General features: G+C 44.2%; 1 protein-coding gene and 1 long non-coding RNA gene across 3 annotated transcripts in view; both read left to right on the top strand.

Moving 5' to 3' along the window:
- The window catches only part of COQ8A (coenzyme Q8A), a 36487-nt gene that overhangs the window by 3269 nt on the left and 6752 nt on the right, over nucleotides 1-26466 (top strand). The window contains exons 2-8 of one of the 2 annotated variants that reach the window (XM_068675918.1): nucleotides 7142-7336; nucleotides 10967-11374; nucleotides 12638-12704; nucleotides 16987-17061; nucleotides 21284-21406; nucleotides 24432-24517; nucleotides 25553-25693. In XM_068675918.1, coding sequence (XP_068532019.1) covers nucleotides 7160-7336; nucleotides 10967-11374; nucleotides 12638-12704; nucleotides 16987-17061; nucleotides 21284-21406; nucleotides 24432-24517; nucleotides 25553-25693 — 1077 coding nt within the window. In that variant the 5' untranslated portion in view covers nucleotides 7142-7159. The remainder of the gene's footprint in view (nucleotides 1-7141; nucleotides 7337-10966; nucleotides 11375-12637; nucleotides 12705-16986; nucleotides 17062-21283; nucleotides 21407-24431; nucleotides 24518-25552; nucleotides 25694-26466) is intronic. The other variant, XM_068675919.1, reaches the window with a different exon arrangement.
- On the top strand, nucleotides 7343-8465 carry LOC137853500 (uncharacterized). The gene is made up of 2 exons (XR_011094539.1): nucleotides 7343-7458; nucleotides 7930-8465. It is a non-coding gene; the product is annotated as an uncharacterized lncRNA (long non-coding RNA).

The following is a 26466-nucleotide window of genomic DNA, read 5'->3' as shown; positions in this document are numbered from 1 at the left end:
CTGTCAGGGTCCCTCTGGATGGCAGCACGGCCTTCTGGTGAGTCAGTCATTCCCCAGAGTTTTGTGTCCTCTGCATACATCAGCGGCTTCTCTATGGCTGTCCTATGGGGACAGTGTCAAAAGCCCTACAGATGTCTAGGAAGGCATTATTCACTGCTCTCCTGGGGTCCAGCAGGCTGCTCATTTCGGTGCAGAACCTTATCAGGTTGGTCAAGCATAACTTCCCCCTGGTGAATGCATGCTGACTACACATGGTGATTTTCTTCGTTTGTCTGGAAATGGTTTCATCACCTTTTTGCTTCCCTAAGGAGTTTGAACTCCACCATTTCATGGTCACTGCAGCTGTGGCTGCCTTGGACCTTCACATTCCCAACAAACACCTCTTTTTTAGTGAGAATTAGATCAATTCGTGTCTTCTTGCAGCAGTCTCTTTTGCCTCTTCTTGCATCCTATAATTTTCTTCTTACAGAAAAAGGTTCTAACACAGCCAGAACAAGAAACATTACCAGCTCCTTAGCTATGTGAGCTAAGGGGGCTATGAATAGACCTGAATGTGTTGTAAGTTACTAAATTTGAACATAACCCTGGTCTCCTGGGCAACGTTGAAAGGCACGGGGGCTGCACGGGCATGTACACCTCCAGGATCAATAGTGGGAGGCCGAGGTGTTTGACCTGCTGTTCACAGCGATAACAGGGGTTATGTGCAGTGTGCAAGTCAGTGCCAGCCATGGATGAAAACGCATAGTACCTCTTGCTGACTTTTTAAGCAGTGACTTGAGGCATAGCGTGCGTGGTTCTGTCTCCAGCTACAAAAAGGATTATAAGGAAAAGGTCATCTTATACCTGAGGAAGATAGATTTATAGTAAAGTTACAGGGTGTGCCTAGTTTTCCAAGGTTATGATCCTAGTCAGAGTTTTTCTAAACCTTTGCTTGTTCATCATTTAATCCTTTAGATGTGTCTGTTAACAATATGCTGGTAAGATGAATCCTAGTTTCATTTTGCTCTGTAGTTTTTTGTTGTTTTAAGTACACTTGAATTACAGAGTGCATGCTGTTGGGGTCGGTTCACTTAGGAGAGCGCACTGATTCTCTTCCCAGCTCTGGCACTGACATGTTATGTAACTTTGGGTAAATTATTTGCTACCTTCCCTCTGTAATTGAGAACTTAGAGATCAGTCCCATTTCTGTAGCTCTTTGCGATGTACTCATGAAGACTTGATACCTCTTTAAAAGCAAGAGGAAAAGCTTCTATTTTCTCAAGACCGTGGTATTAAGTAATGGTGTGTTTTATTCGAAAGGAATCTCATTTGTTTGTGAGACGGAGCTTTTATTACTGTTTGGTTTCCAAATTGGACTCTGAGTGCTTTAAGAAAAATAAAACTTGAAATAAAAACAATTACAAAATGATGGTGTATGTAGAAAAACAAAACAAACAAAAAACCAACCCACAGCTGCCAGCTGATAGCCTCCCTCCTTCCTACTTGGCATTCAGGTTCAGAGCAGGAGCCCAGCAGGGAGCCCTGTGGGTTGCCTGGAGCTGCGCAGCTCCGTGTGCATCAGGCAGGGCTCTGAATGCAGTGGGCTCTGCATCACTTCACCAGTTAGGAGAGAAGAGAGCATAAAGCTACTCTGCAAACATGGACTGAGAGGTTTGTCATGTTTGTTTTCTGTTTGAAGTGCAAATGTTTGGATTTGATCTGCAGAGCTTTGGTGTAATGTTCTTGTAAATGCTCTGGGTTAGAGCTCTTGTGCTGTGGAAAACTTGGGTTTTGAAGGGATGCTGTACATCAACACTGACAGAGGGATGCCTTGGAACTCGTTAATGCTGTCAGTTGTGGTTTTGTACAAGTTTGCCATAAAAGCAAAAGTGTAAATTCAGCTTGTAGTAGTTCAGTGTGTTAAATACATGCTTCAAATATGACATTTACCCAAAACCAATGTTAACTTCTGTGTTTCAGTCATGCTCCCTTTTTGTTTTAATGAACAGTTGTCTGTGCTGCTGGATAAAGGATCCACATGCACGAAAACCAACTTTATCCACAGTATTTTTGAGAATTATTCATGTGATTAAAGCTATATGCTTGTGCTTACAGCTTTTGAGCTATATAGAAGATTATTATAAGTCGTGTCCAGTGCATAAAAAGGAGGGAAAAACAACAAAACCCAACAGCTTTGTGTGGCTGGAACTGAGTCAACTGTGGATGAAGACGACAGGCTCACAGTAACCCTCCACTAGGTTTAATGGTCGGGATTAATGTGATTATTTGTGAAATTAAATTACTGCTAGGTGGTAGCACAACAGAGCTTTTGATCTGTCCACAAGGAATAGATTGTGCAAGGCCTGCTGCTTTTGTTTGTACCACCTCAGTTGGTGGAGGAAGAGGGGACTGTAAATGCTGCTTTGCACTCAGTGCTGGTTGAAATGGGCATTGGAAGAAACAGCCTCGTAATTCCAGGATCAAAGGCTAGTGGAGTAAAGTGTGTCACTTCTTACATCCAGAAACCTGCCTTTCTGAAAGGAAGAATGGTGAATGAAGGGTAGTGCCCTGATAGCCCCTGCTTTGGACAGTTTATACTCCAGTTAGGAAACCAAACCCGTGTCACCACAGCCTCAATGCAACAGAGCAAGAAAAAGTGCAAAAATGGCACAAATCTTTCCTTGCCTGGTTAGTGAGTTTTAAAGACCTTAGAATGAGGTAAATGAAGCTTTTTTTTTCTTTTGGTCCCCCAATTGCAAATACTTATTTTATTGGAGCAGGAGCAGAACCCAGTCTTGGGGGAAAATGAGTGAGTTTTAGCCTTAAAATCAAACCAAATCAGATCTACATCAGTGTGGTGGGAAATGTGTGCCTGGGCCAGAATTTATTAGTATATTGTATCGACACTATTATAGAGGAAGCGAACCGTACTGAGGGAATGCGCACTCTTGCTAGGATCTTAATTGTGAATGCATTATTTCTACATTTCTGTCCCTTGCCAGACGTGTTTATGAAGCCTTGTGAATTCTGGTGGGAAGATGCATTTGTCTGCCAGGCAGCCCACTTCTCTCAGTGCACACGTACTGCTCTTACAATGATTAGAGAGTAAACAAGTTCTGCCTGCCTTTCAAAGGTGTTTGTCTTGAATTGCATTGGCAAACTTTTTGTGCAAGGGTAGTTTTAAAGTTGCTTTCAGAGACTTGAATTTAGTTCAAGGAGGCTTGAATCGAAGCCACGGGGCAGAAGTCTAATAATTGAGCTCTTAGTCCTGTTGCAGGTCAGATCTTCTAAACAAATTTCCTCTGAAGTGAAAATGTACATGAGATGCAAGGAGAGGGAAGAGTGAAGAGATAAGCAAGGCACATCTTCAGTTTAGCTTAAAGGAAAAAGATAAGTTAGGGACCATCTTAATGAATAACTTTTGTTTTGAAGTTACTGTAGTCTGCTGCTGGGCTTAGGGCCATGGAAAAAATGTACTGAGCACCTGGTCACTCGTATCTTGTTTGTGGTTGTGGGTTTTTAAAATGTTTTATTACATCTAATTTTTAATTTCATATTGTTGCCACAACTACTTCAGCGTTCATGGTGTGGGTGGTTTTAACACTGATTCCAAGATTATAGTCCTTGTTTAGATAGAGTGAAGATAACAGTGATTGTGATGATAGAAAATAGGAAGGGGGGGAGGCGTAGGGATTGAATTACATGCTTATGAAGGAACGCTGTAAACAATTATCTGCCCTACTATTTGTACTAATGGTTTTCATTTTTAACTCATTTAAAAGAGAAGTTGGAGATGACGTAGGCACTTAAAATTACCTAGAGGGGAATGTGGGCTAGTGCAAAACTGCTCTGTGGTGGTGTGCCTGTGTGGGGCTTGTTTGTTTAGTTAAACTGACAGCAGATGAGCGTCTTTCTTGTGGGGATAGTAAACTGTTGGTGATAATTCCTCTGCATTGAGAGAGCTGTATTTTTGGAAGAAAGTTTTCAAAAATAATTCTGGTGTATTTTTGTAGGATTAGAAGTCTCCCTACACTTAATCTCTGTCCTGTGTATGTGTTTGTGTATACATGCACATGTAATGTGCACATATGAATAGGATTTTGGGCTGTACAAGCACCTAGAAGAAAAAAAAACATTGAGTAAGAGAATGGTCTGCATAAGCACATGCTAACGTGTGGAAAAGAAGAGGAACAAATGAAGACATGTTTTGAAAACAGTACAAACATAATAATTTATTTGTTACCTGTTCTGAGGCTTTTTGTTCATGTGATTGGGTTACTTGTACTTGCTTAATCCTGCAGTCCAGTAGCCTGGTGTGCTGAAGAAGGAAGGCAATGTGGAAATTCACTGAAGGACAGTGGCTTTTTGGCAGGTGGTCATTGCACACAGGAGTCTCCCAGGCAGCTATCATTATTACCTGATTTGGTTTTGTGGCATTGCAGCAGGGCTCAAAGCTTTGTGTGATGTCAAGAGGCTGTCTACCTATGAGTGTTGCATCCAGCCCATATCAGACCCCTACCTGCCATGTGAATTTTGCCCAGTGTCCAAGGGTGACTTGGTTCTAGCTGCCCCAGTGATGTGCTGCCCTTTCCTGTGTAAGTTGTGGGTGCTTTCCATAGGTTAATTCAAAGGTGATCACACCTATTCTTGGAAAACAGCTGGTAATTGATGTTTGTCAGCTTTCTGATCCAGGTTTGCAGGCACTCCGATAGCTTGTGCAGATGTGACCGACTTGTCCCTGTCCATACAGAAAGGCCTCATCTTTGCCAGAGCTAGGTAACGAGTCCTCAGGAGACAAGTCAAGTGTAACATAAACTTCCTGTACTAGGACCAATTGTTTGAAACAACCTGATTTAAAATCAGTTTGATAGAGCTTGCTTATGCCTTTTTTTTTTTTTTCTTGATTTAGTAGTAGCATGAATAGAGTTTATTGGAAAAAAAAATATATATATCTTGCCTTCTGTCTGTACTGGGTATTCATGTGTGTGTATTGCTGGGGTTACGTACCAGGCTTCTGCTGCTCTCTTTGTTTTTCAGTTTTCATGTTTCCTGTCCATCCTTGTGCTCACTTTTTCATTGAAGAATTAGTAGAATTATCTTCTTTCTTAGTTGTTTGTTGTGTATAGTGTTTTTCCCTTTGTGATTGTCTAGCAGGTGTTTTCTGTCATGCTCTTCCCTTCTGGCTGCAATGACCTCATTAGTGTCCTCTTTCTATGCCATTTTCAGGATAACTAACCCATGTGTCCTGCTAAGTGTGGGATCTACAAAACTAGATTTTTTTCCAGTTGAGGAAAATGCCTCCAGTATCGATCAGTTCAGTTCTTGTTGCACTTATCTCCCACCCTTATAGCTCTTGATAAGGGATGTAGACATTGCCTAAATGTTCTTTTCTCTTGATGTCTGTTGCCAAAGGAGTAATAATTTCAGTGTGTCTGTGTGTATTTGTTTCCTCTGTATTTTCCTGTCCTTGCTTTGTCAGGTAAAGGTGAGGATTCGGTGTACAAAAGATGAGGAACTGGAAGTGGATGGCTTACAGACACAATTCTGTTTAAAAAGCAGGAATGGTCTTGCTTTTCCATGTATGCTTCTCAGCCTTCTGTGTTAGTAACTCCTTGGGGTATTCTGAATTCTTTACTGAGCTATGCCTTGTCTTTGTGGTTTCCATTCGCAGTTTGTTAGCTACCTGCAGGGAATCTGTGACAGGTGGTTAAAGACAGCAAGTCAGTTGCCTGCAGGCTTCCGTTTGCTACACAGAAGCTGCTGTTTCAGCAAGCGAAGAGGTGTGGGGCTGAATGGTGCATTGTAATAGCCCAACCTTTCCTGTGCAGCATAGGAACCTGTTGCTGATGCTCCTGGGCTAAGAAACCACTTGCATGATACCTAGATGGCTGTAACCACTGTGTGCAGGAAAGTGAGGGTGGTAGCATGGATGTCAGAAGATCATCAGGAGCAGTGATCTAAGTGCCATCTTTTATAGCCAAAGACTATAAAGGAGGATTGTTTGTCTCTTGCTTCATAATATATTTCACAATGGGGATTGTGCACAGTATGATACAAAAGTGCATTTTGTAGCATTAAACGTGTGATTAAATGCTACAGGGATTCAGAAATAACAGTTGTTACAAATCTGGAGTTTAAGGACAGGTTTTGTAAGGTTAAGCACAGAATAATGACTGGGGTCAACTTAATTTTTATTTTACAGATAACACACTAAACCTAGATGTGCTGCTAACACTTGACTATCCTTCTAACAATCATTCTTTAAAGTGTGTAATATGTAATACTCACTTCATGGCTACAACAATTATTCCTGATCTTGATCACTGTTTAAACATTTGTCAGTATACCTACCTAGGACATAAATTTGTGGTCTTGGTAGTGCTTGGTACCTGTTGAAGCCAGATTTTTACAAAACCCATCAGAGAGAATATTCTACAGATAAGGATGAAGCTTAGACAGCATCTTGTGCTGATAGCATGCCTTCATATTCTTTGTTAGAAACCATGGATGTAGATGCAAGTCTTGGACCCTCCAAGCTGCTTAAAGCCCTACAGTCAATAATCCTTGCAGTGCTTGAAAGATGTGGGAGATAAATGAAATAATAATAATAATCAGGTGTAACTCTTCCTTGCAAAATGGTTTTGGGATCCCAGCCAGCCCTGATTTTCTTTTACATGAATGACAGTGGCGCCAGGGCAGTAATGGGATGTGGCAGCTGTCAGTATGCTTCATCTGTGTTATCAGGCACTGAGAATATGTTCCCTGATAATCAGGAGTTGATTCTAATGCTTTGATCCTTTTTAAACATTTGTGAAGAATTAAGGCAGTCTTTGCAGTGTTGCTGAAATGTATCTGTCTATGATTCCTCCAGTTAAAGATAACTTGAATATTTATGTGAAGTCCTGGAACGCTGTCCTAGCTCATGAGCAGTCACTGTCAGAGGAGTGACACCTTGCCTTTGCCTGGCAAGGTGACAGCCGACTGTCATTCCAGCTGGCTGAAGTGTTACCTGAGCTGCAAACAAATTCCTATGGTGGCTGGTTGTCAAAGTGAAACAAAATTGTCTGGTACATACCGCTCTGGCTCTTCAGTGACTTGAACCTAGTTGCAAACTTGTTCCTTGACCTCTTGCCTTTTTTTTTTTTTCTTTTTCATCTTTCAGCAGAGAAAGAAATAAGCCATGGCGGGGGATGCCATCATGGTCATGAGAGGTTTGACAAAGCTCAGTAAGGCCGTCCTGGAAACCCAAGCAGGACAGCTACGGCAGGTGATCCTCGGTGGTGATGCGGTTACTGTTGCAAGGAGTCTGCAGGTGGCTGCTGAACAGCAGTTTAGTTCTGCCTGGGGGAAAGTGCAGGTAAGAAAAGCTCTTGTGTGCAGACTAGCATGATGTTCTGGCTTCTCCTCCAGGTACTCTGTGTTGTGAGAGGGCCTAGGAAATTCTGTCACGAAGCAGAACCTAGCTCTGTGAAGCACTAGGTAACTAATGCAGATGTCAGAACATGCTGGGAATTCTCCAAGGCTTTTGTAGAGTGTTGCAGGTGCTTGGGCAGGAATGCAAGGGGATGGTTACTGTTACAGTGGAGCGTGCTGGTTTCCATTACTCGTCGTTTAAGGCATGCTTCGCTCACTTCATCTTGTCAAAGATTAAGTACTTGGAAAAGACTGGTCAGCAGTCTCCTTGAGATGTCATTCATCGATTACCTCGAGTTTGAATAAGTGAATGAGCTCTGTTAGAGTGAATTGCAGTTATTTCAGTGTTGCTCCCCCCCCCTTTTTTTTCTTTTTTTTAACAGAACTGGTACATGTGATATATTTCAGAATGGCTCAGGGTCAGGTGTTTGTCCCTTGCAGCTGAGGCTGGATTTTCAAAGAAAAAAAAAAAGGCTTTCCAATAAGGAACATAAGGAAAGCCAGGCTTTTTTTTAAAGCAGTGGCTTCTCTTACCAGACATGAAGATGGATACATAAGAGCTTCACATTTGCTGTGTTGCCATCTCTTGAAAAAAGTGGGACTTGTCTGTGGAAAAGAACTTCTCTAAATCAAGAGCAATCATCATTTAGAATGACATTGTAGCTCAGATCACGATTTTGAAGCAAAAACTAATGGGTGAAGTTTTGATGATATTTTGTGCAATGTTTGAACTGTCATGACAGTTGCCTATAGCTTCAATCCTAGAATCTGTGCCTGTGTTACCTTTGTCATATTTAAGTCTGCAATAGCTTTTTCTTGAGAAATACCCCAAGTTTATTTGTTTATGGGGATAGAGCTCTGTTTTGCCTCTGTCTTCCTTTTGCATTCAAGAAAAGAGAATGTTTTCTTGTTTCTCTGTCTGTTTCTCTGCACAATGTTCTGTGCATGAGTTGCTTGAGAAGCTGGGGCTAAAACAGATTTTTTTTAAAGAAATTGCAATTGTTCAAATATTGCAAATGTTCAAGCTATAATTTCTATCAGTTTTGAAGAGTAAAGCTTTTATATTAAGTGAATATATTTCATTTGTCTCGATCTGTGGCAAGGTTTTAGCTGTCTGATATTCTTTTAAAATTTCTGTATGGAAGTAGAGAGACCTTCGTGCATGAAGTCATCAGTCAGTGCTTGGCCACAGTCCCCATTTTAAACAGATTTCTCCTCTGCCTTCACTGATGTTGAGGCTCAAAATACCATGAGACCTACTGAATAACAGGAAAGACAATGTTCTGTTTTTTTCTGTAAAGAGGGGAAATGTATTTTAGACCCTTTCCTAAACACTAATTACACTGCCTGTTTACCTGACCACACCAGAACTTTAAATCCTGTTGATTTGCTGTAATCATCCACAATTTTTCCTTGGCATTGCTGCTGCTGAGGTAGAATGGACATTTTCCACTAGAGTATGTGGAGTAACGAGTAGGAGTTAAAACTCCTGCTGCTGACTGATATTTTATTTATTTTTAACTTTTTTCCCCTGCATTCAAAATTCATAGAATCATCTAGGTTGCAAAAGACCTTCAAGATCAAGTCCAGCCGTCACCCTGACCTGCTGAGTCCCCTCCTTCCCTGACAACTGGATTTTGTTTACAAATGTTTTTGCATACATTCTGCTTCACTGAAATATCCCATCAATTTTGCCGAGTGGACTGGACGTGTGCTCAATTGCGTGACACAAAAGAAAGCACCCAGTACTTGCAACCCATTTGCTTAATGCCATCCATGATGAGTAGCTTTTCTGAACTCATCGGGGCGATTTGTTTAGCACTTCCCACAGAACTACAGTGAGATCTTGCTGGCCAAACATAGTTACTTGAGAAACATGTAGACAAGGGTGGCATTCTGGGGACTTCTTCATCCACTAATGGAACTACAGACGGTTTCAGAAAGCTTTAAGCAGGTCAGAATTACAAGGTGTTTATACATACATTGTCTTGGTTTAACAAGAGCCAGGACAGTGTATCCAGTGGACTCTTCCAACAAGTGTAAACAAACTCAGAAGCACTGAGTTTGTGTCTGCACATCTGCTCTTGAGTATACAGCCATACACCCATGGTAATGTTCACAAAACCTCCTTCACATAGTTCTTCTATAAACTTGCCCTCCCAAAATATTGTTTTGCCAAGATTAATATAGGGCCAAGTAGTGAGTTCCCACGCATAGATAAATGCTCACTGTACAAAATTCAAACACATCTACATAGAGGGACCATTTCCCACTAGGACAGGATGTAATACTTTCATTTGTCTGATACTTCAGGCACATCTTCTCCAATCCTTTTACATTGGCTTAATGAAGGTGCCAGAGCAGGAGATCTTTACCTCTGAGCAGGCAAGGTGGTTACCAAGTACCAGATGACAGAGGACACCACATCCATCTCTGCAGTCTCTGAAGTAAAACAACAACAAAACAAAAAAAAGCCACCAAACCAACCAAATAAAAAAAAACATGAGTTCACTATGAGTTTGTTTCCCTTCCTACCCTCCCCAATTCTGAGCATTTATGAAGCGTTAATTTCACAGTTGTACAAACTGCATGAGCAGATACACTGTAATGGAGCCCTTGATAAAACACAGACAAAAATTGGACTATATATTTGTAGTCAAACTTACATAGGTTTACACATCACTATTATTTCTGTTTGGTCTTCAACTTTGACTTTTCAAATGCTGCAGTTAGCAGTAATTGTGATTTCTGCCTCATAAAGCCGCTACGTTCATTTCAGCAGAATCTTGACAGCCCTAGCATGAAAGCTGTGTGTGGAGATTTCAAACCTTCATTTGCCTAAAAGCAAAAGCACTCTCAGATAGTTTTCTCCCAGATACCTTTGTAGACTGTGTATCACCCATTTTCTTTCTTATAGTGAAGTTTTAAAAGAATGAATACAATAAATTGAAATCCTTTGTTCTCCAAACCACAGTCCCACACGGGGGCAACTCTTGCAGGTCAGGACAGGACAGAACAAAACAGAAGACTACTGGGAGAAGCTTGCCTTGAGTGTTGAGCAAGTGTGGTTATCCTTGCTCCAAGCACAGAATTTTGTTTATTTGTTTGTTTGATGACTACAATCCCTTGGCCATGGAAGGCTTATCTTAATTGGCCTACAAATAAGTACCTGTTATTGCTTCAAGTAGCCTTGAGGCTCCATGCTATACATGCTATAATTGATCTTCCATCACCTGTTGTTCCTGAGCAATGCACTGCTTCTAGAGATCTCTACAGTTAGTGACCCTTCCTGGCAGCGTGTGTGGAACAAGACATTTCCAGTTACTGGTATTTGAGGAACTGTCAATTAATTAGTGCCATCAGTGTGGCTGAGAGACTGCCAGTGGGTCCAGGTGTCCTCCATGTCTCTTCTTTTTTCCTGGCTTTCATTGTGAACATCTCTGGTGCCAGATTCTCTACAAATTACTTGAATTGAGACAGGACAGCCGAGCTGCATGCCCTTCTCTGAGGACTGTGGATGAGTCGTGAGCAGGTTTAAGTTCTTTTCTTAAAGTATTTCTATTATTGTTTTCAGGAACTGGGCAAACAGCAGGAGAACTTAAGTGATCTGTCTGAGGATTTTGGGAAAGACTATGACTTCTCAGACCGAGAGGCATCAGATGCTTCAAGGGACTTCTCTACTGCCTCTGCCAAGCCTCACCAACAAAGCAGCGAAGGCCCTGCTCACTCTTACACTACAAATGGACCTTTTAGAAATGTTGAGACTGGAGATTCTGGCCTCAGTCAGAAGCCGTTCCCTCCCAGAATGGATGCAAGGTTATTTGGAGGCTTTAGGGACCCTGGAAACCCTTTCGCTGCTGCCTTTGGACAAAATAGGGCTTTTCACCAAGATCATTCCTCTGTTGGTGGATTAACAGCTGAAGATATTGATAAAGCCAGACAGGCCAAAACAGGTTCAGAGCAGAAACCCTACAAACAGATGGTACGTGTTTGTTTGTTTGTTTGTTTTGGGGGGAGGGGGTTGTTTTTAATTAAGGGTTCTCAGTGCTAATGCTTCTGTACTGGATTATCCTTTACTCACCTTCTCCTGTGTTTCTTATTTTTTCCTCTTCCCTTGTTCCCTTTTGTAGAGGCAAAAGAAGGAAGTGTCAGTGCTCCTTCACTCTGATCTCTGTGATATTTGTTCTGGCAGAAGGTTTTCAGGTTACTTTCATATCTACCTCCTCTACATCTGATATTTGAATGCGAGGGGATGTTTAAAATGCCTTAAAAAAAAAATAAAAAAATAAAACCTTTAAATAGGGTTAGACTTAAAGTTTATGTTAACAAGAGCTCTCCATCCACTGGACTGTGAGGATTCAATATGTTAATTACTGTAATGAAGAGTCTGTAATTGACCCCAGTTCTTGGGCTGGACTGTTCAGAAGGTATGGACAGCTATGGGCTGCAGAGGTTTGGAGACTGACTCTCTTAAAGGGCCTGTCTTCCCTTTGAAGGACCCTGTCCCCTTCAGCTAGCAGTGTTGCTATGGCTGTGCAGAATGGATTGGACCTAAATCTCTCTCAGCAGAGGCCATGGCTTCCCGTACTATGTCTAGCAGCCCTGCAGGTGGAGAGGTTGTTGTCTTTAGCATTAGTAGGTTGGAGACGAGCACAGATAGCAATTGTTGCTGTAGGGCTTCACGCCCTTGTGCGAGACAGTGCAGAAAGCCTACAGCAGGATTCACAGTGGAGATGCTTGTCATCTGCTCTGACCTATTTCCTCCTTCCCCCAACCCACTATTGGATGCTGCTGTGGGTTTACACACCCAGGATATTGCTTCAGTGAAACTGTATGCTTCTGCTCTGCTGTTGTGTGTGAGGAAGTTACCTGTGGTCCTGCCAACCTGATGGCTTTGCAGGAGTTTTAATTGCATGTGTGGAAGAGAGTTTGGGTTGGCATTGCACTGCTTCTCCAAGTTGACAATTAAAGGGCTGCTGAGGTAAAAGTGGAAACGGGCTTTCTAAACATGGTTATTGCCTCCTTTGTCTTTCACGTCCTGTTGTACATTTCTCAGTTTAGTGCATGTTTCAGTTTAAGGCATTATGAGTATGAGGCTCGGTGTTCAAGAAGAGCTTGCTGTAGCACAGAGATCTTCAAGTGTTTTTCCAGTTGCTGTCTGAATTTGCAGTATCTGACTGTATGCCCAGTTCATTTGTGGGTTTCTTTTCTGTTTTGTTTTCCCTGCCCTGTTTTGCTGCGGCAGCTCAGTGAGCGGGCCCGGGAGCGAAAGGTTCCTGTTACGAGGATTGGACGGCTCGCCAACTTCGGAGGTGAGTTTGCACACCCATGTCTACAAAGTGACCACACCTGCACATACTGATTGATGGCTGGCTGTGACAGTGCTCCTGCTAACATAGGCGTTGGTTCCATTTTCTAATTAAGCTTGCTAATAGGAATGTGCTTTCCCACAAACACCTGATTTGGCTTAGAGCTTGATCTGGGCTTTTTCATTGCAATTATGGAACTTGGTGTTTAGTCAGAATTAAGTTACTCTTTGCATCCTGTCCCTTGTCGCTCTTTTATCATATCTAATTGCTGCTGTGATAATATGGCAAAGAAAAAAGCTGCCCACCTAAACAGATATTTCAGATGCGTTCAGCAAGCTAGCTGTTAACAAGAGCTGTAGAATTGGTATGGTTTTACTTTTTGTCTTTCTCTTAGGACCACAGGCTGATCTGATTCCTGGACCTTGTTTTTCATATACCTGCTGTGAAATGAAACAAGTCACTCTAAATGGCGTAGATGGTAGATGATTTGTTTAACAACAGTTGAAATAGCGGCGTGTTATCACCACCTTTAGTGTGCCTCCTGCTGCACCCTGTGATTATATTGCGAAGATGCTAGAAGCCTTTGTTTAAACTTCAGATCTTTAAACCATAGCAGCTGAGTAACAGTAAACTTGTTTATGCCTGGCTTTCGTTGTTGGCTGATGATTGGAATTTATTTTTTAGCAAATTAGAATGGAGCAGTAGGCAAATCCTAAGAGGATCTATTGTAACAAGCTCGTTTTCTAGCATTGTGTCCAATATGGTTAGAATAGAACGGTTCAGGTGTAAGGGGTCCTTAAAGATCATGAAGTCCAACTGCCTGACCTCTTCAGGGCTAACCAAAAGCTAAAGCATGTTACAGGGGGCATTGTCCAAATGTCTCTTGAACATGCACTGGGCATCACCTTGCTAGGAAGCCTGTTCACTGTGTAAGCACTGTCACAGTAAAGGAGCTCACATCCAGTCTGAACCTCCTCTGGTTCCACAACCCAAGTATCCTCAGCCTCTCCTTGTAGGACATGCCTTCCAGCCCTGTTACCAGCTTTGTTGCCCTCCTCTGGACACTTTTGAGGACCTTAACTTTCTTTTTATATTGCGGAGCCCAGAACTGTGTGCAGTATACACAGTGAGACAGCACCAATGCTAAACACAAAGGGAGGACCACCTCTTTTGACTGGCTAGCTATGGTGTGTTTAATGTATCCCAAAACGTGGTTGGGTTTTGCCCTCTTGGCACACTGCTGGCTCCACGTTAAGCCTGCTGTCAGCCAGCTCCCCCAGATCCCTCTGCAGGATTACTGTCTAGCCGCTCATCTCCCAGTCTGTACCTGTGTCCAGCATTACTCCATCCCAGGTGCAGCACCTGGCATTTACCTTTAGTGAATTTCCTGCCATTGCTGATCACCCGGTTTTCCAGTGTATCTAGATCCCTCTATGAAGCCTTTTGTCCCCCCAGGGAGACAGCAGCACCTCCCAGGGTAGTATCCTCAGCAAACTTGCTGAGGATGCACTCCACTCCTACATCCAGATCATTGATAAAAATGTTGGACAGGAATGACCCTAGAATTGAGCCCTGGGGAACATTACTGGTGCCAGCCCGCCAGCCCAGCACAGCCCTGTTTGCTGCAACCCTTTGGGCCTTGCCATTTAGCCAGTTGATCAGCCAGTGCATTGTGAACCTGTTTATCTCATCGTTGGACAGTTTGTCCACAAGGATGCCATGAGGGACGGCATTAAAGGCCTTAACTGAAATCCAGAAAGATGACGTCTGCCACCTTCCTTTCATCCTCCAAGCAGGTGGCCTTGTCACAGCATGAGATCAACTTACTAAGGCAGGACTTTCCCTTGATGAGCCCATGTTGACTCTGCCTGAAAATAGCTTTGTTCTTTACATGCCTTTCAATGTTCCCCTGTGACAATCCTCTCCATAACTTTTCCAGGCACTGAGGTTACACTTACAGCTCTGTAGCTCCCTGGGCCTTCTCTCGTGCCCTTTTTGTAGACGGGTATAGCCCTGGCTGGCTTCCAGTCAGCAGGGACCTCCCTGTCCTCCCACGACCTTTGGTAAGTTGTTGAGAGGGGTACTGCTAACTCCCTCGGTCCTCTGGGGTGCATCCTGTCAGGCCCCATGGACTTGTGAACGTTGAACTGTTCCCTTACAGTCCTGGTGGCCACACATGAAAGCCACTGCTCCTCCACTTGTGGTCTTCCAACTTCAAGGTCTGGGCAGCCCAAGGTCTGTCATTATCATCAAAAACTGAGGCAAAAAAGGCATTATACTCCTCTGCCTTTTTCTCCTCCTCACTTTTTAGGTGACCATCCACTCCCTGTATTGGTCCAGTGTTTTCCTTTGACCTCCTCTTGCTGTTGACATACTTGAAAAAGCCTTTATTGTTGTCCGACACCACACTTGCCGTTGTCAATTCAAGTTGAGCTTTTCTTGTTTCCTTCCTGCAGGTGCAAAGTGCAGCTTTGTACTCCCCCTGTGAGGCCTGACCTTGCTTCCAGAGATGGCATACTTTCTTTTTCTGCCCTAGTTCCAGGAGGAGTTCCCTGTTCAGGCAGGCCGGTTTTCTGCCCTGCTTTATTGACTTGCAGCACAATGGGTTTGTCAGCTCCTAGGCTTTTAAAAGGTGGTTCTTGAAAAGTGACCAGCTTTCATGGATCCCTAAACCCTCTAGAGCAGATTCCCAGGGGACACTGCTAATCAGCTCCCTGAGAATCTTGCAGTTTGCTTTTGGACTTCAAAAGAACACTGAAAAACATTTCTTTGGAAATGGGATAGAAGCCAGCAGGAAAAGTACTGCATGAGTGGTATCTTGGAATTGTTCTCAGTCTAGAAAATCACTTTGAGATACTTATCTTCATTGTTTTCCTGTCTGACTTGATACTTTTTTTTTTGCTCCAAGTAACTGTCTTGCATGTGGGATCTGACTGGAGATGACTGTGTCAGCATTTTAATAGATACTGTTTACACAGTATCTATTAAAAGAAGTCTTTTTTTTTTCTTTTATTTTCTTCTCTTCTCGTTTTAGACCTGAAATCTGTGGATTTCAGGTTCAAAAGACAATTGCTCAGTGGTCTTGCATGGCTTGCTTCTATTGAAGGGCCTGCAGAAGTTCATTTCATAGCATACCTTCATAGAAGAGTGTACAGGAATTATGAAACGCATGAATGCAGTCCATGCAGAGGCCTTGTAACGTCACTTGATTGCCTTCCATGGTCTGTGCTTCACCTTATGCTGGGTTCTTTGGCTCAGTGCATGTAGATGGAGTTGTTCCAGAAGCAATGGGAAGGAAGAAAAACTCAAAGTGCTCAAACGATGTTCAGCCTGTTTGTGCCCAGACTTCCTTGGTTGAGACCACTCAATGTGTGCATGCTTACATACTGCATTTCTTCCCACATACACGCACAAATTAACATATGCTGCTCAGCTGTGCTTCCTTCACTGTACTTACTATGTAATCCAGTTGTTTTATTTGGGAGGCTGTCTTATAGTACCTGAGGGAGGACGTGGGATGTTTGGAAAACATGCATCAAGTACTGCTAGCAGTGCTCGAGTAAGGCGTGATGGGAAGCGGTATTGCTGAAGAGTTGTGAGGGAGCACCAGCCATTCTTGTTACTTACGTCACTTATCCAGAAAAAAATATTTTCAAATTGGGAAGATAATTGGGTAGGCAGCGAGACCTTTGGTAGTATGCATTTTACTGCAGGGTTAGATCTGTGTGTCACTTAATCATTGGTGGTTTTGGTCAGTTGTGGAGGCAAATAATGCTACTTGTAGTTGTAGCTTAATCTGTGGCCACTGTACAGTGTCATGCAACTTGCCACTTGCAAGAGCAGTGGTATATGGATTGCTGATGTTCAGTCTCATGGACCTGTGGCTGCTGCTCAGGGTTACTCCACAGCACAGCTGCTTGGGATTAGAGCTTACAATGCTGCTTGGGTGAGGTGGGCCTCGGGAAGAATGAACCCCACAATTTGAGTCTACAGCAGGAGCACGCAGCTCTCAGTAGCGCTTGCTGATGCACTTCACAAGAACTGGGTGTCTCAGGCAGGTCTAGCCTATGATACCTGGCTGGCATGCTGGACTGAAGAAAGAAACACAGGAGAAAAGACTTCAGTGTAAAACTTACAGATAACTCCATTGCAGAAGCCAGGATGCTCTAATCAAGCTGTTTTGTAGCTGTGCTTGTGATCTTGTGGCTTGAGGTTAATTATAAAAAATGCTTCTATATGTAACGAAGATAAGTATTTTTACCGTGACCTGTTTCTTATTTTAAAGGATTGGCTGTTGGTCTTGGCATTGGAGCATTGGCAGAAGTTGCAAAGAAGAGCCTTCGACCTGAAGAACGCAATGGTGAGCCCTTTCTGCATCCTCATATTTGGTCTTTTTTTCCTTTTTCTTCTCCAGTCACAGTTTACCTGCATACATAAATGCGAGATTTTAGTCTTTTAAAAGCTGGGACATTGACACAGTTGGGACAACAAGGGCAATTTTGTAGTTCTTTTGTTTTTAATGTGATACTTCCAGACTTTTTTTTTCCCATCAACGTAAGCCACAACCTCACCATGTAGATGGAGGTCAGGCATGTGTATGTGTGAGAGTAAGTTTATGCCAGTGCAATTCATACAGCCTACTTGCCCACAGCCACACCTGGGCATGAATACCATACCTGTGTCCATTCTTGGATTATGTTGGTGCAACAATATTTTTAAACTGTTCAGTGTAACTGCGTAGTTCAATCACTTCAGAAACTGTAGATGAGCACTCATGTCTGAAAACTTCATGCTATTGCTGTTTGCAGTCTGTTTGAAGTTTAGGGATGTTCTGCCTAATAGGAATTTAGAGGATGGCTGCTCTCCTCTATTTCTCTGTCTTTCAGAATGACAAAACAATTTATGTATGTGCTAAACAGTGATTTGCTACTTCCATTTTTCTTTCGCCTTCCTCTGAAGGATTCTCATAACCATGCAAATTCACCCGACCTTGTTTTTTTTCCCAGCTTGTTTGAAGTTGGAGGTAAAATGTTCCCGAGTTACACCTGGCCGTGTCATGGTGGCTTTCTTCTAAGCTTTTGCAGTGGTTAAATATGGCAGTGTAGTTTGCTCTGCAGGCTGAGCTGTGCTCTGGGAAAAGTCATGTTTTTGCCCAAACCTTGATTAGTTTATATGGCAATGAGAGCTGATGATTTAGATGGTAGGCAAAGGATTTGGAAAATAATCTGGGTTTTATTTTTAGCTGTCTTGCTTGATGTCGTTTTTGCTTCTCTTCTTGCTGTTGTCTACTTACATAAGAGCTTGGAGCAGTGGTTACGCTGCGTAAAGGAGAATGGGCCAGGAGTGGTAAGCTTTGAGGTGAGGCAGAAGTAGATTATTTCAGCCTTTGTGCTGTTTTGGAATTTCTTAAGCCAATATCGTGAGGAGAGTGCTGCATGATCGAGGCTCTCATTCCTGCTGCTCTTCTACAGCTTCTAGCTGGTGTCCTTGGTCACACTTTCCATAGGACGTTACAGTGGGTGTGACTCACTGGATGGGACCTCTCTCCAAGGGCTCTGCTCCTGCAGAAGGGCATGGCAGAGGACATACACACGGCTTGAATCCAAGATCCCATTTTCTTACTGCTCTCTGTCAGTACCAGCCTTTGCTGTTCTTGGGGGAAATGTCTTGCATAGATACCTCTATTTAATCTAACAGGTTTGTACTTCTGTCATCTTGCCATTGCTGCTACCAAATGGAGGGGCCATGGATGCCTCCTCTCCTGTTATGTTCTTTAGTAACCATGTTTGCATTGATTTGTTTCCCACCCCGCTTAAATTCCCATCCTTGTTTAGTAACTGTAGGGCCCTTCTCCATTCTCTCCTCTCTGCCTCATCTTGTCTGTTTCCAGAAACAGTTTACTTTTTATGATACCAAGGGGTTTATCCCTGAACAAAAATTTTGGTGCAAGAGTTTGTGAGTTTCTCCCTTCCTTGTCAAAGCCTGATGTCCTAGACACAGAAATTTGGTGGCAGAAATGATTTCTATGGAGTTGCAGGGGTATTTTTAGGGTCTTAAGGCTGCCTTCTTTAAGTGATTTAATAAGTGGTTTGGTTCATCTTTTAAATAAAGGATGATCGTACTTCATTTCCAGTGGGATTTTTCTTGTCATGTTGATGTAGCTAACTTAAAAATAACCTAGGTCACTGGTGACCTTGCTGGTAGTCTCAGCATTTGGTGTGTATCTAAAGTGCAAGGTTTACATGTGGTGGAATGAGAGAGTAGAACAGAATTCCAGGAATAAGAATGAAACACTGCCCAGACAAATAGTTGCCATTACTAGCATGAAGACTTTGGATTCAAGGTCAATTTTGTAACTTATTAATGACCTGTAACAGGTTGTTCTGATAGGCACAGAGCAAATGCCAGGCTGGGCAGAGCCCTGCGGGGCTGGCAGCTAGCCTGGATTTGAACAAATGCTTGTTTCCCTATGGAAAGAAGAAGTGCAATCAACTTGAGCGGTCAGTCTGAAGTGCTTAGGTTATGTTCTTGACTGTTTACTTGCTCCGAAGTTTGTGATGATCCTAAAAGTAAATGTGTGCAAAGTCCAGCAGGTAGTTCTTCTTGTAATGGTAGCAGAGGAGGTGGAAGAGCAGTGATGCAGCAGTGAGAAGCATACACACTTGGAAAGCTTTGTGCTGTTTTGATGAACTGTGCTGGGTTTTATACCTGCTTTCTTCCACCTACCCGTGGAAGCCTATGTCTGTTTTCCATGTTGTTTCTTGACTTGCCGTTTACATAAATCTGGTTTTGACTCTTGCTTTCAGGTCACCTTCTTGTTTGTGCCCACTTTTAGCAAGGTACATAAACAAAGAACAACCAATCACGGGCTGTTGGGTGGCGTGGTAGTCAGGCAGCACCCCTGTGGGCTCAGCTTCAGTGAGAAGCGTGCCAGGAGAACAAGGTGGGGGAGTGCCTACGCTGGCTCTCTCTGACGAGACTTTTTTAAAATTGTCATGGCTCACTGGCTTCTGGAGGTGACTTTAATCATTAACTAACTCTTTCATCCTTATCTGTGCAGGTGTTACAAAGGAAGATAGGGAACTCGGTAGTTTCCCTAGCTCCTCTGCGTCTGGAGCTTGTGGGAGGGACTGTTTGTTTTGTCATTGCTGAGGATCAAGAATTTTCCTTGTGGGACAGTTGAGAGCCAGAGTTCATGGCTTCAGGCCTTCCACCCTTCAGTGCTCTGTTCTCCCTGTCCCCTGCACAGTGTGAGCTCCCTCTGTACACACTCCTGACAGCTAGCTGGAGAGGGAGAGGATTTTTTGCTGCTGCAGTCACTACGAGACACACCAGGAACTTCCATCTGTCAGAGATCTTCAGATCTTGCAGCTGCTGTGCCTTTTGGGCCCTTCTTGTTGTATATGCTGGCTTCACCTCTTCCACCCTTTGTACCCTTTTCTCTGAAGTGTTGCTACAAGGTGTAGCCCCACGGTTGACATACCAGCTCTGGGCTCTGCAGCCTACCTGTAATACCAGACCTCCTTCCTGTCCCGTTCTCCATGAGAGCTGAGCTGCAGTCCCAAGAGCAGTGGTCGGCAGGTGCCTGCCTGCCCATTCTGTCCGTGCTCTGTAAGCCAGAGAAGCTGTCCTCCTGAAGGGCTTGTTGCTTCCAAAGAGATCACAAAATTGAGTTAGTCTCCCTCTATCTTTGTTCCATCCTTAAAAATAAATAAAAATACATCAGTCTTTGCCCTTCGCTGGGGACAGGACTGTGCTTGTTTGAGTTGGTAATTCTGGGCCTTGTTCTGCACGAGCTGGTGTATGTATGACCACTGGTGAGTGTAAGGGTTTGGCCTCCTGGCATGGTCTCCAAGTGCAGTTGGAACTAGTAACTAGTGGAACTCTCCCTGGGTTTGACTGGCCCCATAGCCTCATCACAGATTTGCAATCTGCTGCTTTTTCAAGATGCTATATGCAACCGTGGTATTTTGGGGTTATGGTGTTGGGACAATGTACTTTGCCTGTGCATTGAGAGAGATTTCAGTTTCATTAAGAAGAATGCTTTTATGGACTCAGAAATGTGAAGGCTCTGCTTTCTGCAGATGCCTGGTGCATGCTTTAGATGCACAGTTGCACAGCAATACGTGAAGTGGGAGCATATTCTCAGTCAATTCCAGCGTGCTGTCTGGGCTTTTGACAGTCCCCCTTGCTGTGTCCCACTCCTGCTGCTCTTCTGAAGCTGTGGCTGTGCTGCAGCCTGTGGCACGGGGACTCAGGAGCCCTTTATGTGGTGTGTGGTTGAGCTGTGTGGTACAGCCAGTCCAAACACCGCTGTCTGCAGGGTTTGTGTAGCCTCCGTGGATGTTTGTGCTGTTGTGACTTGTTGCTGTTGGCACTCGAGCTAGCAGTGAGTCAGAACAAGGCGCAGGTGTGCAACCACAGCTCATGCCCCTGGGTTGCGATGGAGCTCGAGCGTAGTCCTGGTTTGGTTCCTCTCTGAGGGAAGGTGAATCTCCTGCTGAGCATACGCTAACACAGTGGGGTGAGCTTGCTGAGGTGAGGATGCTTTTCATCCATGTGCTTTCTCTCCTCACCCTCAGGGAAGAAAGCAGTGATGGACTCCAGCCCGTTCCTGTCAGAGGCCAATGCGGAAAGAATCGTGAGAACCTTGTGCAAGGTCCGGGGAGCAGCCCTGAAGCTGGGACAGATGTTAAGCATTCAAGGTAAGTGAGAGCACAGGTCCTTAGCTACCCTCAGCAGTGCTGCCTGTGGGAGCAGCTGATTTCTCGTGTTACACTGTCAGCTGTTTGGAATCAGTCAGCATGGAGTAAACGTGGAAAGTAGCTTTCTCACGTGGGAACAGCAGTGGCGATGTGTGTGATGCAGTTCAGCTTAATCATGGTCTGAAATAGCTGATGTATGGATTATATACCTCCACTTGCCTAGTGCCCCTGTTGTAGGTCTGAGCTGAGTCAGGCACACAGCTGAAATTGGTTGAAAATGAGATGACTGTCTGAATTTCCATGCCTGTGTATAAAAAGCACTTGTAGAGTAGCAGAGCTGTATCCCAGGCTACTCCTAAGTATCCTGCTAGAAAGGAGGTAGAAGATGACAACATGATCCTGTTCATTGTTTACCAAAAGTGTTTGAGGTTATATCTGCAGCCCTCTGCCATTACAGCAACCTGTTTGTGATTTACATCACAGAACCACGGAATTGTAGGGGTTAGAGGGGACCTCTGGAGATGAGAGTCCATCCACCCTGCTAAAAGCAGGTTCCCTACAGTAGTTTGAGCAGGAAAGCTCCAGGTGGGTCTTGAATATCGCCAGAGAGGAGACTCCACAACCCCTCTGGGCAGCGTGTTCCAGTGCTCTGTCACCCTTGCTATAAAAAAGTTCTTACACATGTTTGTGTAGAACTTTCTTTTTCTTTTTATGTCCTTGAAGAGATTTCAGGCTGTCTTACTGCATCAGGCTCTGAAATCAATGGTCACAGGTGAAGGCATGAGTGACATCGGCTTCTTTGCACTAAGCTGCTAGGTTACTCCTGGAACACAGCAGGTGTGCTGATTTCAAACCTTATCTGAACCTGTTCACTTTGCCTTCCTGCCAAAAATAAAAAAAGAGGAAGGAAAGAACCAGCAAAAACAGGGCTTTTACACTTGTCTGAAAATAGCTTTCAAGATATCACTGATACTGAGTCAGTGTCTGAGTGTTTGAAGTACTCCGTTTGCTTGGCTTGTGCTCCTACATTAATTTTAGTAGGTGCTGACTGATGGGGCTGGATCCTGTGTTGTGTTAAATAACTGAGAGCAGCTCTGTGTTCCAGAGAGCCCTCGCTGTGGTATTTCATCGTCCTTCATCTGCTGTCACCTGTTGTAGGTGTGTGCCAGGCTGATGGCAGCGCTTGCAGAGCTAGGTGGGAGGCAGCTGATGTGCCATGGCTGCTCCCCATATGCTCTTTTCTCACCCTCCAGAAACTTCCAGGTGCTGATACTGCTTGGTTATAGAGCAGACCTAGGAGGAGCTCCTCTGTTCCTTGCTGTGTTTGGCCAGTGCCTCTCGTAAGTGCAATGGGTGAGCCATGCCTGGAAGTTGGCTCTGAGGCTCACTTCCCTGCTACAGGTGGGGGTAACTTAGAAATTGTTAGGCTGCTGTTACGAGGTGCACCTGATGTGCCCAGAGCCTGGCTATAGCTGCACCAGGCGGGGATGGTAGTGACGAGGCAACAGCTGTGAAAGGCCACCTCCGAGGAACAGAAATAATCTGGATTTTTGTCACTTGCCTGCTGTCTCCTAAAATGACTGAGCTTTGGCAAGGGTTTCAAACACTTGCCAGCTGACTTCACTCAAGTGTCAAGACGTGCAGGCCTTCAGCGATCTCTGAGGCATTGTCCAGCCTTCATCTGGCTTGTGACAAGCGAGCAGAGTGCCGCAGTGCCTGCGGAGGGCACAGGACCTTGCAGGGACAGAATGGGAGCTCCTCCCTCCCAGGGCAGCGTCCTTAAGGTAGCTGTGTTTCTCCTTTCCTGGGACAGACAGGTTGTGTTAGTAAATAAGTGACACTTCAATTTCAATGTAAGAAGCACACGTGAAGGTTCTCAAGAATAAAGCTGGAAACAGGGACTTTTTTTGGTGTTGGGAGAGCAGCAGTTAAATCTAATTTCATAACGACATGAAGAAAAATGAAGTGTTTGCCAGAACTGGTGGCTTTTCTCTGGGCAGTTGTAGAAGCCTTTACAGGAGATGACTAATCTTTCAAGAGCCCACTCCCATCGTTTCCTATGAGGGTAAAAAATGCTTGCTAAATCCTTCTGGCTCCTAAAATAAGTTATTTTTAGCTGAGTTATGTTTTCTTCTGCCTACTTGCAGCTGCTCTACGTTTGCGTAGCTGTTTACAGTAATAGAGGCTGTATTGCTATTAGTCTGAGTCCAGTACTTGCATACGTAGGGTATTACTGCTGCACAGCTTTCCAGAGAAACTGCTGCCCCTTAGGATGGGCTGGGTTAAACCCCACCATGAACCTGGGAGCACTGGGATGATGCCCCAGGGGTTCCTTCTGTTGCCTGTGTCTGTGACAGTGCCCTCTGCTAGGCCTGGGTGCTGTTCTGCTGCCAGCAGGGGCTGGTAGATGGCAGAGGCTTGTGCAGAGCACCTTGTGCTTGGTGTTTGTGCAGCCTGCTGTCCTACCAGAAGTCTCTGTGCCTCGCAGTGCTGCACGCTGTTCCCAGCACTGCTGCTGGGTCTGTGGGGCCTGTAGCAGTGTTCTTTATTTCACTGAATTGAGCCAGGAACCGTGATGACAAGTGATGCTGAGGAACCTTCTTACACTTAGAAAACACGCTGGATTCCTAGTGTATTCATACTTTGTCCTGACATTGCTCATTGGGAAAAGGTGCACAGAAATTTACTCTGTCTGCAGCAGGTGAGCTTAGGAGATGGTCAGGTTATACACAGATTTTTTTTGTGAGGACAAAAACGAAGGAGTAGCTTTTTCCTCTGTTCTGTTACTTGTGCCCACGACGTCTGGCTCATTTCCAAAGGTGTGATGCTTCAGGAGGTCTGCCTAAGGGTTCACTACAGGGTATGGTATTTCTGAGCTAAAATTAATTCCATAACCTTCACTGGTGTGTGCTTGGTGGGCAGGACAACCTGACTTGTTTGAGCACAGGTGTGTTTCTTCAGGTACTGAAGAAGAACTGGAGAACGCAGTGCTTGTGCTGACTGCCATGTTCTCTTCCTCTGGCAGATGACGCCTTCATCAACCCCCATCTCCAGAGGATTTTTGAGCGTGTGCGTCAGAGTGCCGACTTCATGCCCATAAAGCAGATGATGGTGAGGAACGTTCCTTCCTGCTCACTGGGGAGGAGGGTCCATAGCAGAATAAATGTCACCTGTGACATTCACTGCTGGGGGAGGCAGACGGGTATTTCTAAGAGTATTCCTTCAACAAAAGTTGTGTATTTTTGGTTGCGGGTGACATCCGATTCCTTATCTCAGCTATGTGCTGTCAGTTCTCACTCACAAGTATGCATTCAGCTCTGGACAGAGGAAAAAATGCTGTATTTTTTAATGTCCAGAGGTTATGAAGTCCATACAAAAATGATCACATGGGACTAGTTTAGTGTAGTCTCCTCTTCTGTTTCCTCTCTCTGATCTTCCTCATGGATGTTAACCCAGTGTTTACAAGTGCCTAAATCCCATTTTAAAAACTCACAAATTTTAGTCTGATGGAAAACAAACAGCAATTCTGTCCTGTTGATTGTATGTAACCTACCTTCAAGTAGAGTTGGAACATGTTCTCTTTTTGTCCTTTCCTCCCTTTGATAATTAAGATGTGAAGGGTAATGCAAAAGGAACTGTCAGCACTACATCCATCTTCTGAAAGATAAGAGCCAGTGCTTAAGTATGGCAGCCTGGCAGTGTAACAAAAAAGCTGTTAACGCAGGTTGTCATGTTTAATTGTCACTATTGCCTCAAAGAGAATCACTCTCAGCCTGGATTGCTTCTGATCAGCTTGGTAGCATGATGAAAGAGGAGAAATATTTAAATCCTTGCCCGTATTCTGGAAGATAAGCGGCCTCAAAAGGGAAACTTTTATATTCCTAAAGTAGTGCTGGTTGTGTTCAGGATCACTGCTCTTCGGGTCCCAGTAACAGCCTCACACAGCTCCTGCCAGAATCTGTTTAGTTCTGGGGAGCCACTGCTGGCTGGACCATTGCTCATGGTTCTGTGCTCATTGGGAGGAAGGGGAAACAATCTAGGAAGCAGGGTGTAGGTACTCAGAGCGAGTCACCTTAGAGGAGCATGATGGCAAATAATGCAGATCTTAAATATTTGCTGTCCCTGATGTTTTCCTTTCATTTGTAGAAAACTCTGAACAATGACCTTGGCCCCAACTGGAGGGATAAACTGGAGTCCTTCGAAGAACGCCCCTTTGCTGCTGCTTCAATTGGTCAAGTTCACCTGGCACGCTTGAAAAACGGGAAAGAAGTTGCCATGAAAATCCAGGTGGGCTTTAGAGACCAGCATCCTCTCTGGTCTGTGCTGCACAGAGAGGCAGCGGAGCTGCACAGATATATTTACTGCTAGGATGGATAAGGAAACGCTTTCATGCAAGTGAAATTTGGGTCCAGCAATCTCTTACGCTAACAGAAGCAGAGGGGAAGGACAGAAGAGGTTGTGCAACTTGGGCCAGTCTCTGACTCCAGATGAATGGGAGACCTTTCTTATGGTTATATCACTGAAGTGTGGGGGTAATGGTGGTAAGGGACTGCTCGTACCCACTAGTGCTGCATGCGGGGGTCCTACCTACTCCATGGGTCAGTCCTCTTTCTGGAATGTGCCGTTTCATGCCTTTTCTGGCCACAGCCCAAAGGTTATAGAAGTTTGAAGTGACAAACAAGCACTGGCTTTTAAGAAATGGCAGTCTGACAGTGCTGAGGGTTATTCAGGGCTGTCAGCAACTTCAACCAAGTATTTCTAGCAACTAAGTTCCGGAGCTGGAACTATTTGTACAGCATGCTTTATAATGCAAGAGAAGTGACGGAACTTGCTTAGTCAGGAAGGGACCTCAGGCAAAGTTGGTTATCCGGTTGTTGGTTTGTTTTGTAAACTGGGAGGCTTTAGAGATTATATGGATGGGTATTGGCTCCTTCTCAAGCTAGTTGTGTCCAAAGTGACCTCTGAAGTTAGCCCAAGGCAGTAGCAATGGAAAGTTAACTGTGGCACCATACGTCCTGCTCCACAACAGCATAGGCTGGTTCATTTCTCTTCAGACTAGG

The sequence above is a fragment of the Anas acuta genome, chromosome 3 (genome assembly GCF_963932015.1).
Source record: "Anas acuta chromosome 3, bAnaAcu1.1, whole genome shotgun sequence".
Lineage (NCBI taxonomy): Eukaryota > Metazoa > Chordata > Aves > Anseriformes > Anatidae > Anas > Anas acuta.
This window is presented reverse-complemented; position numbering and strand designations above follow the sequence as displayed.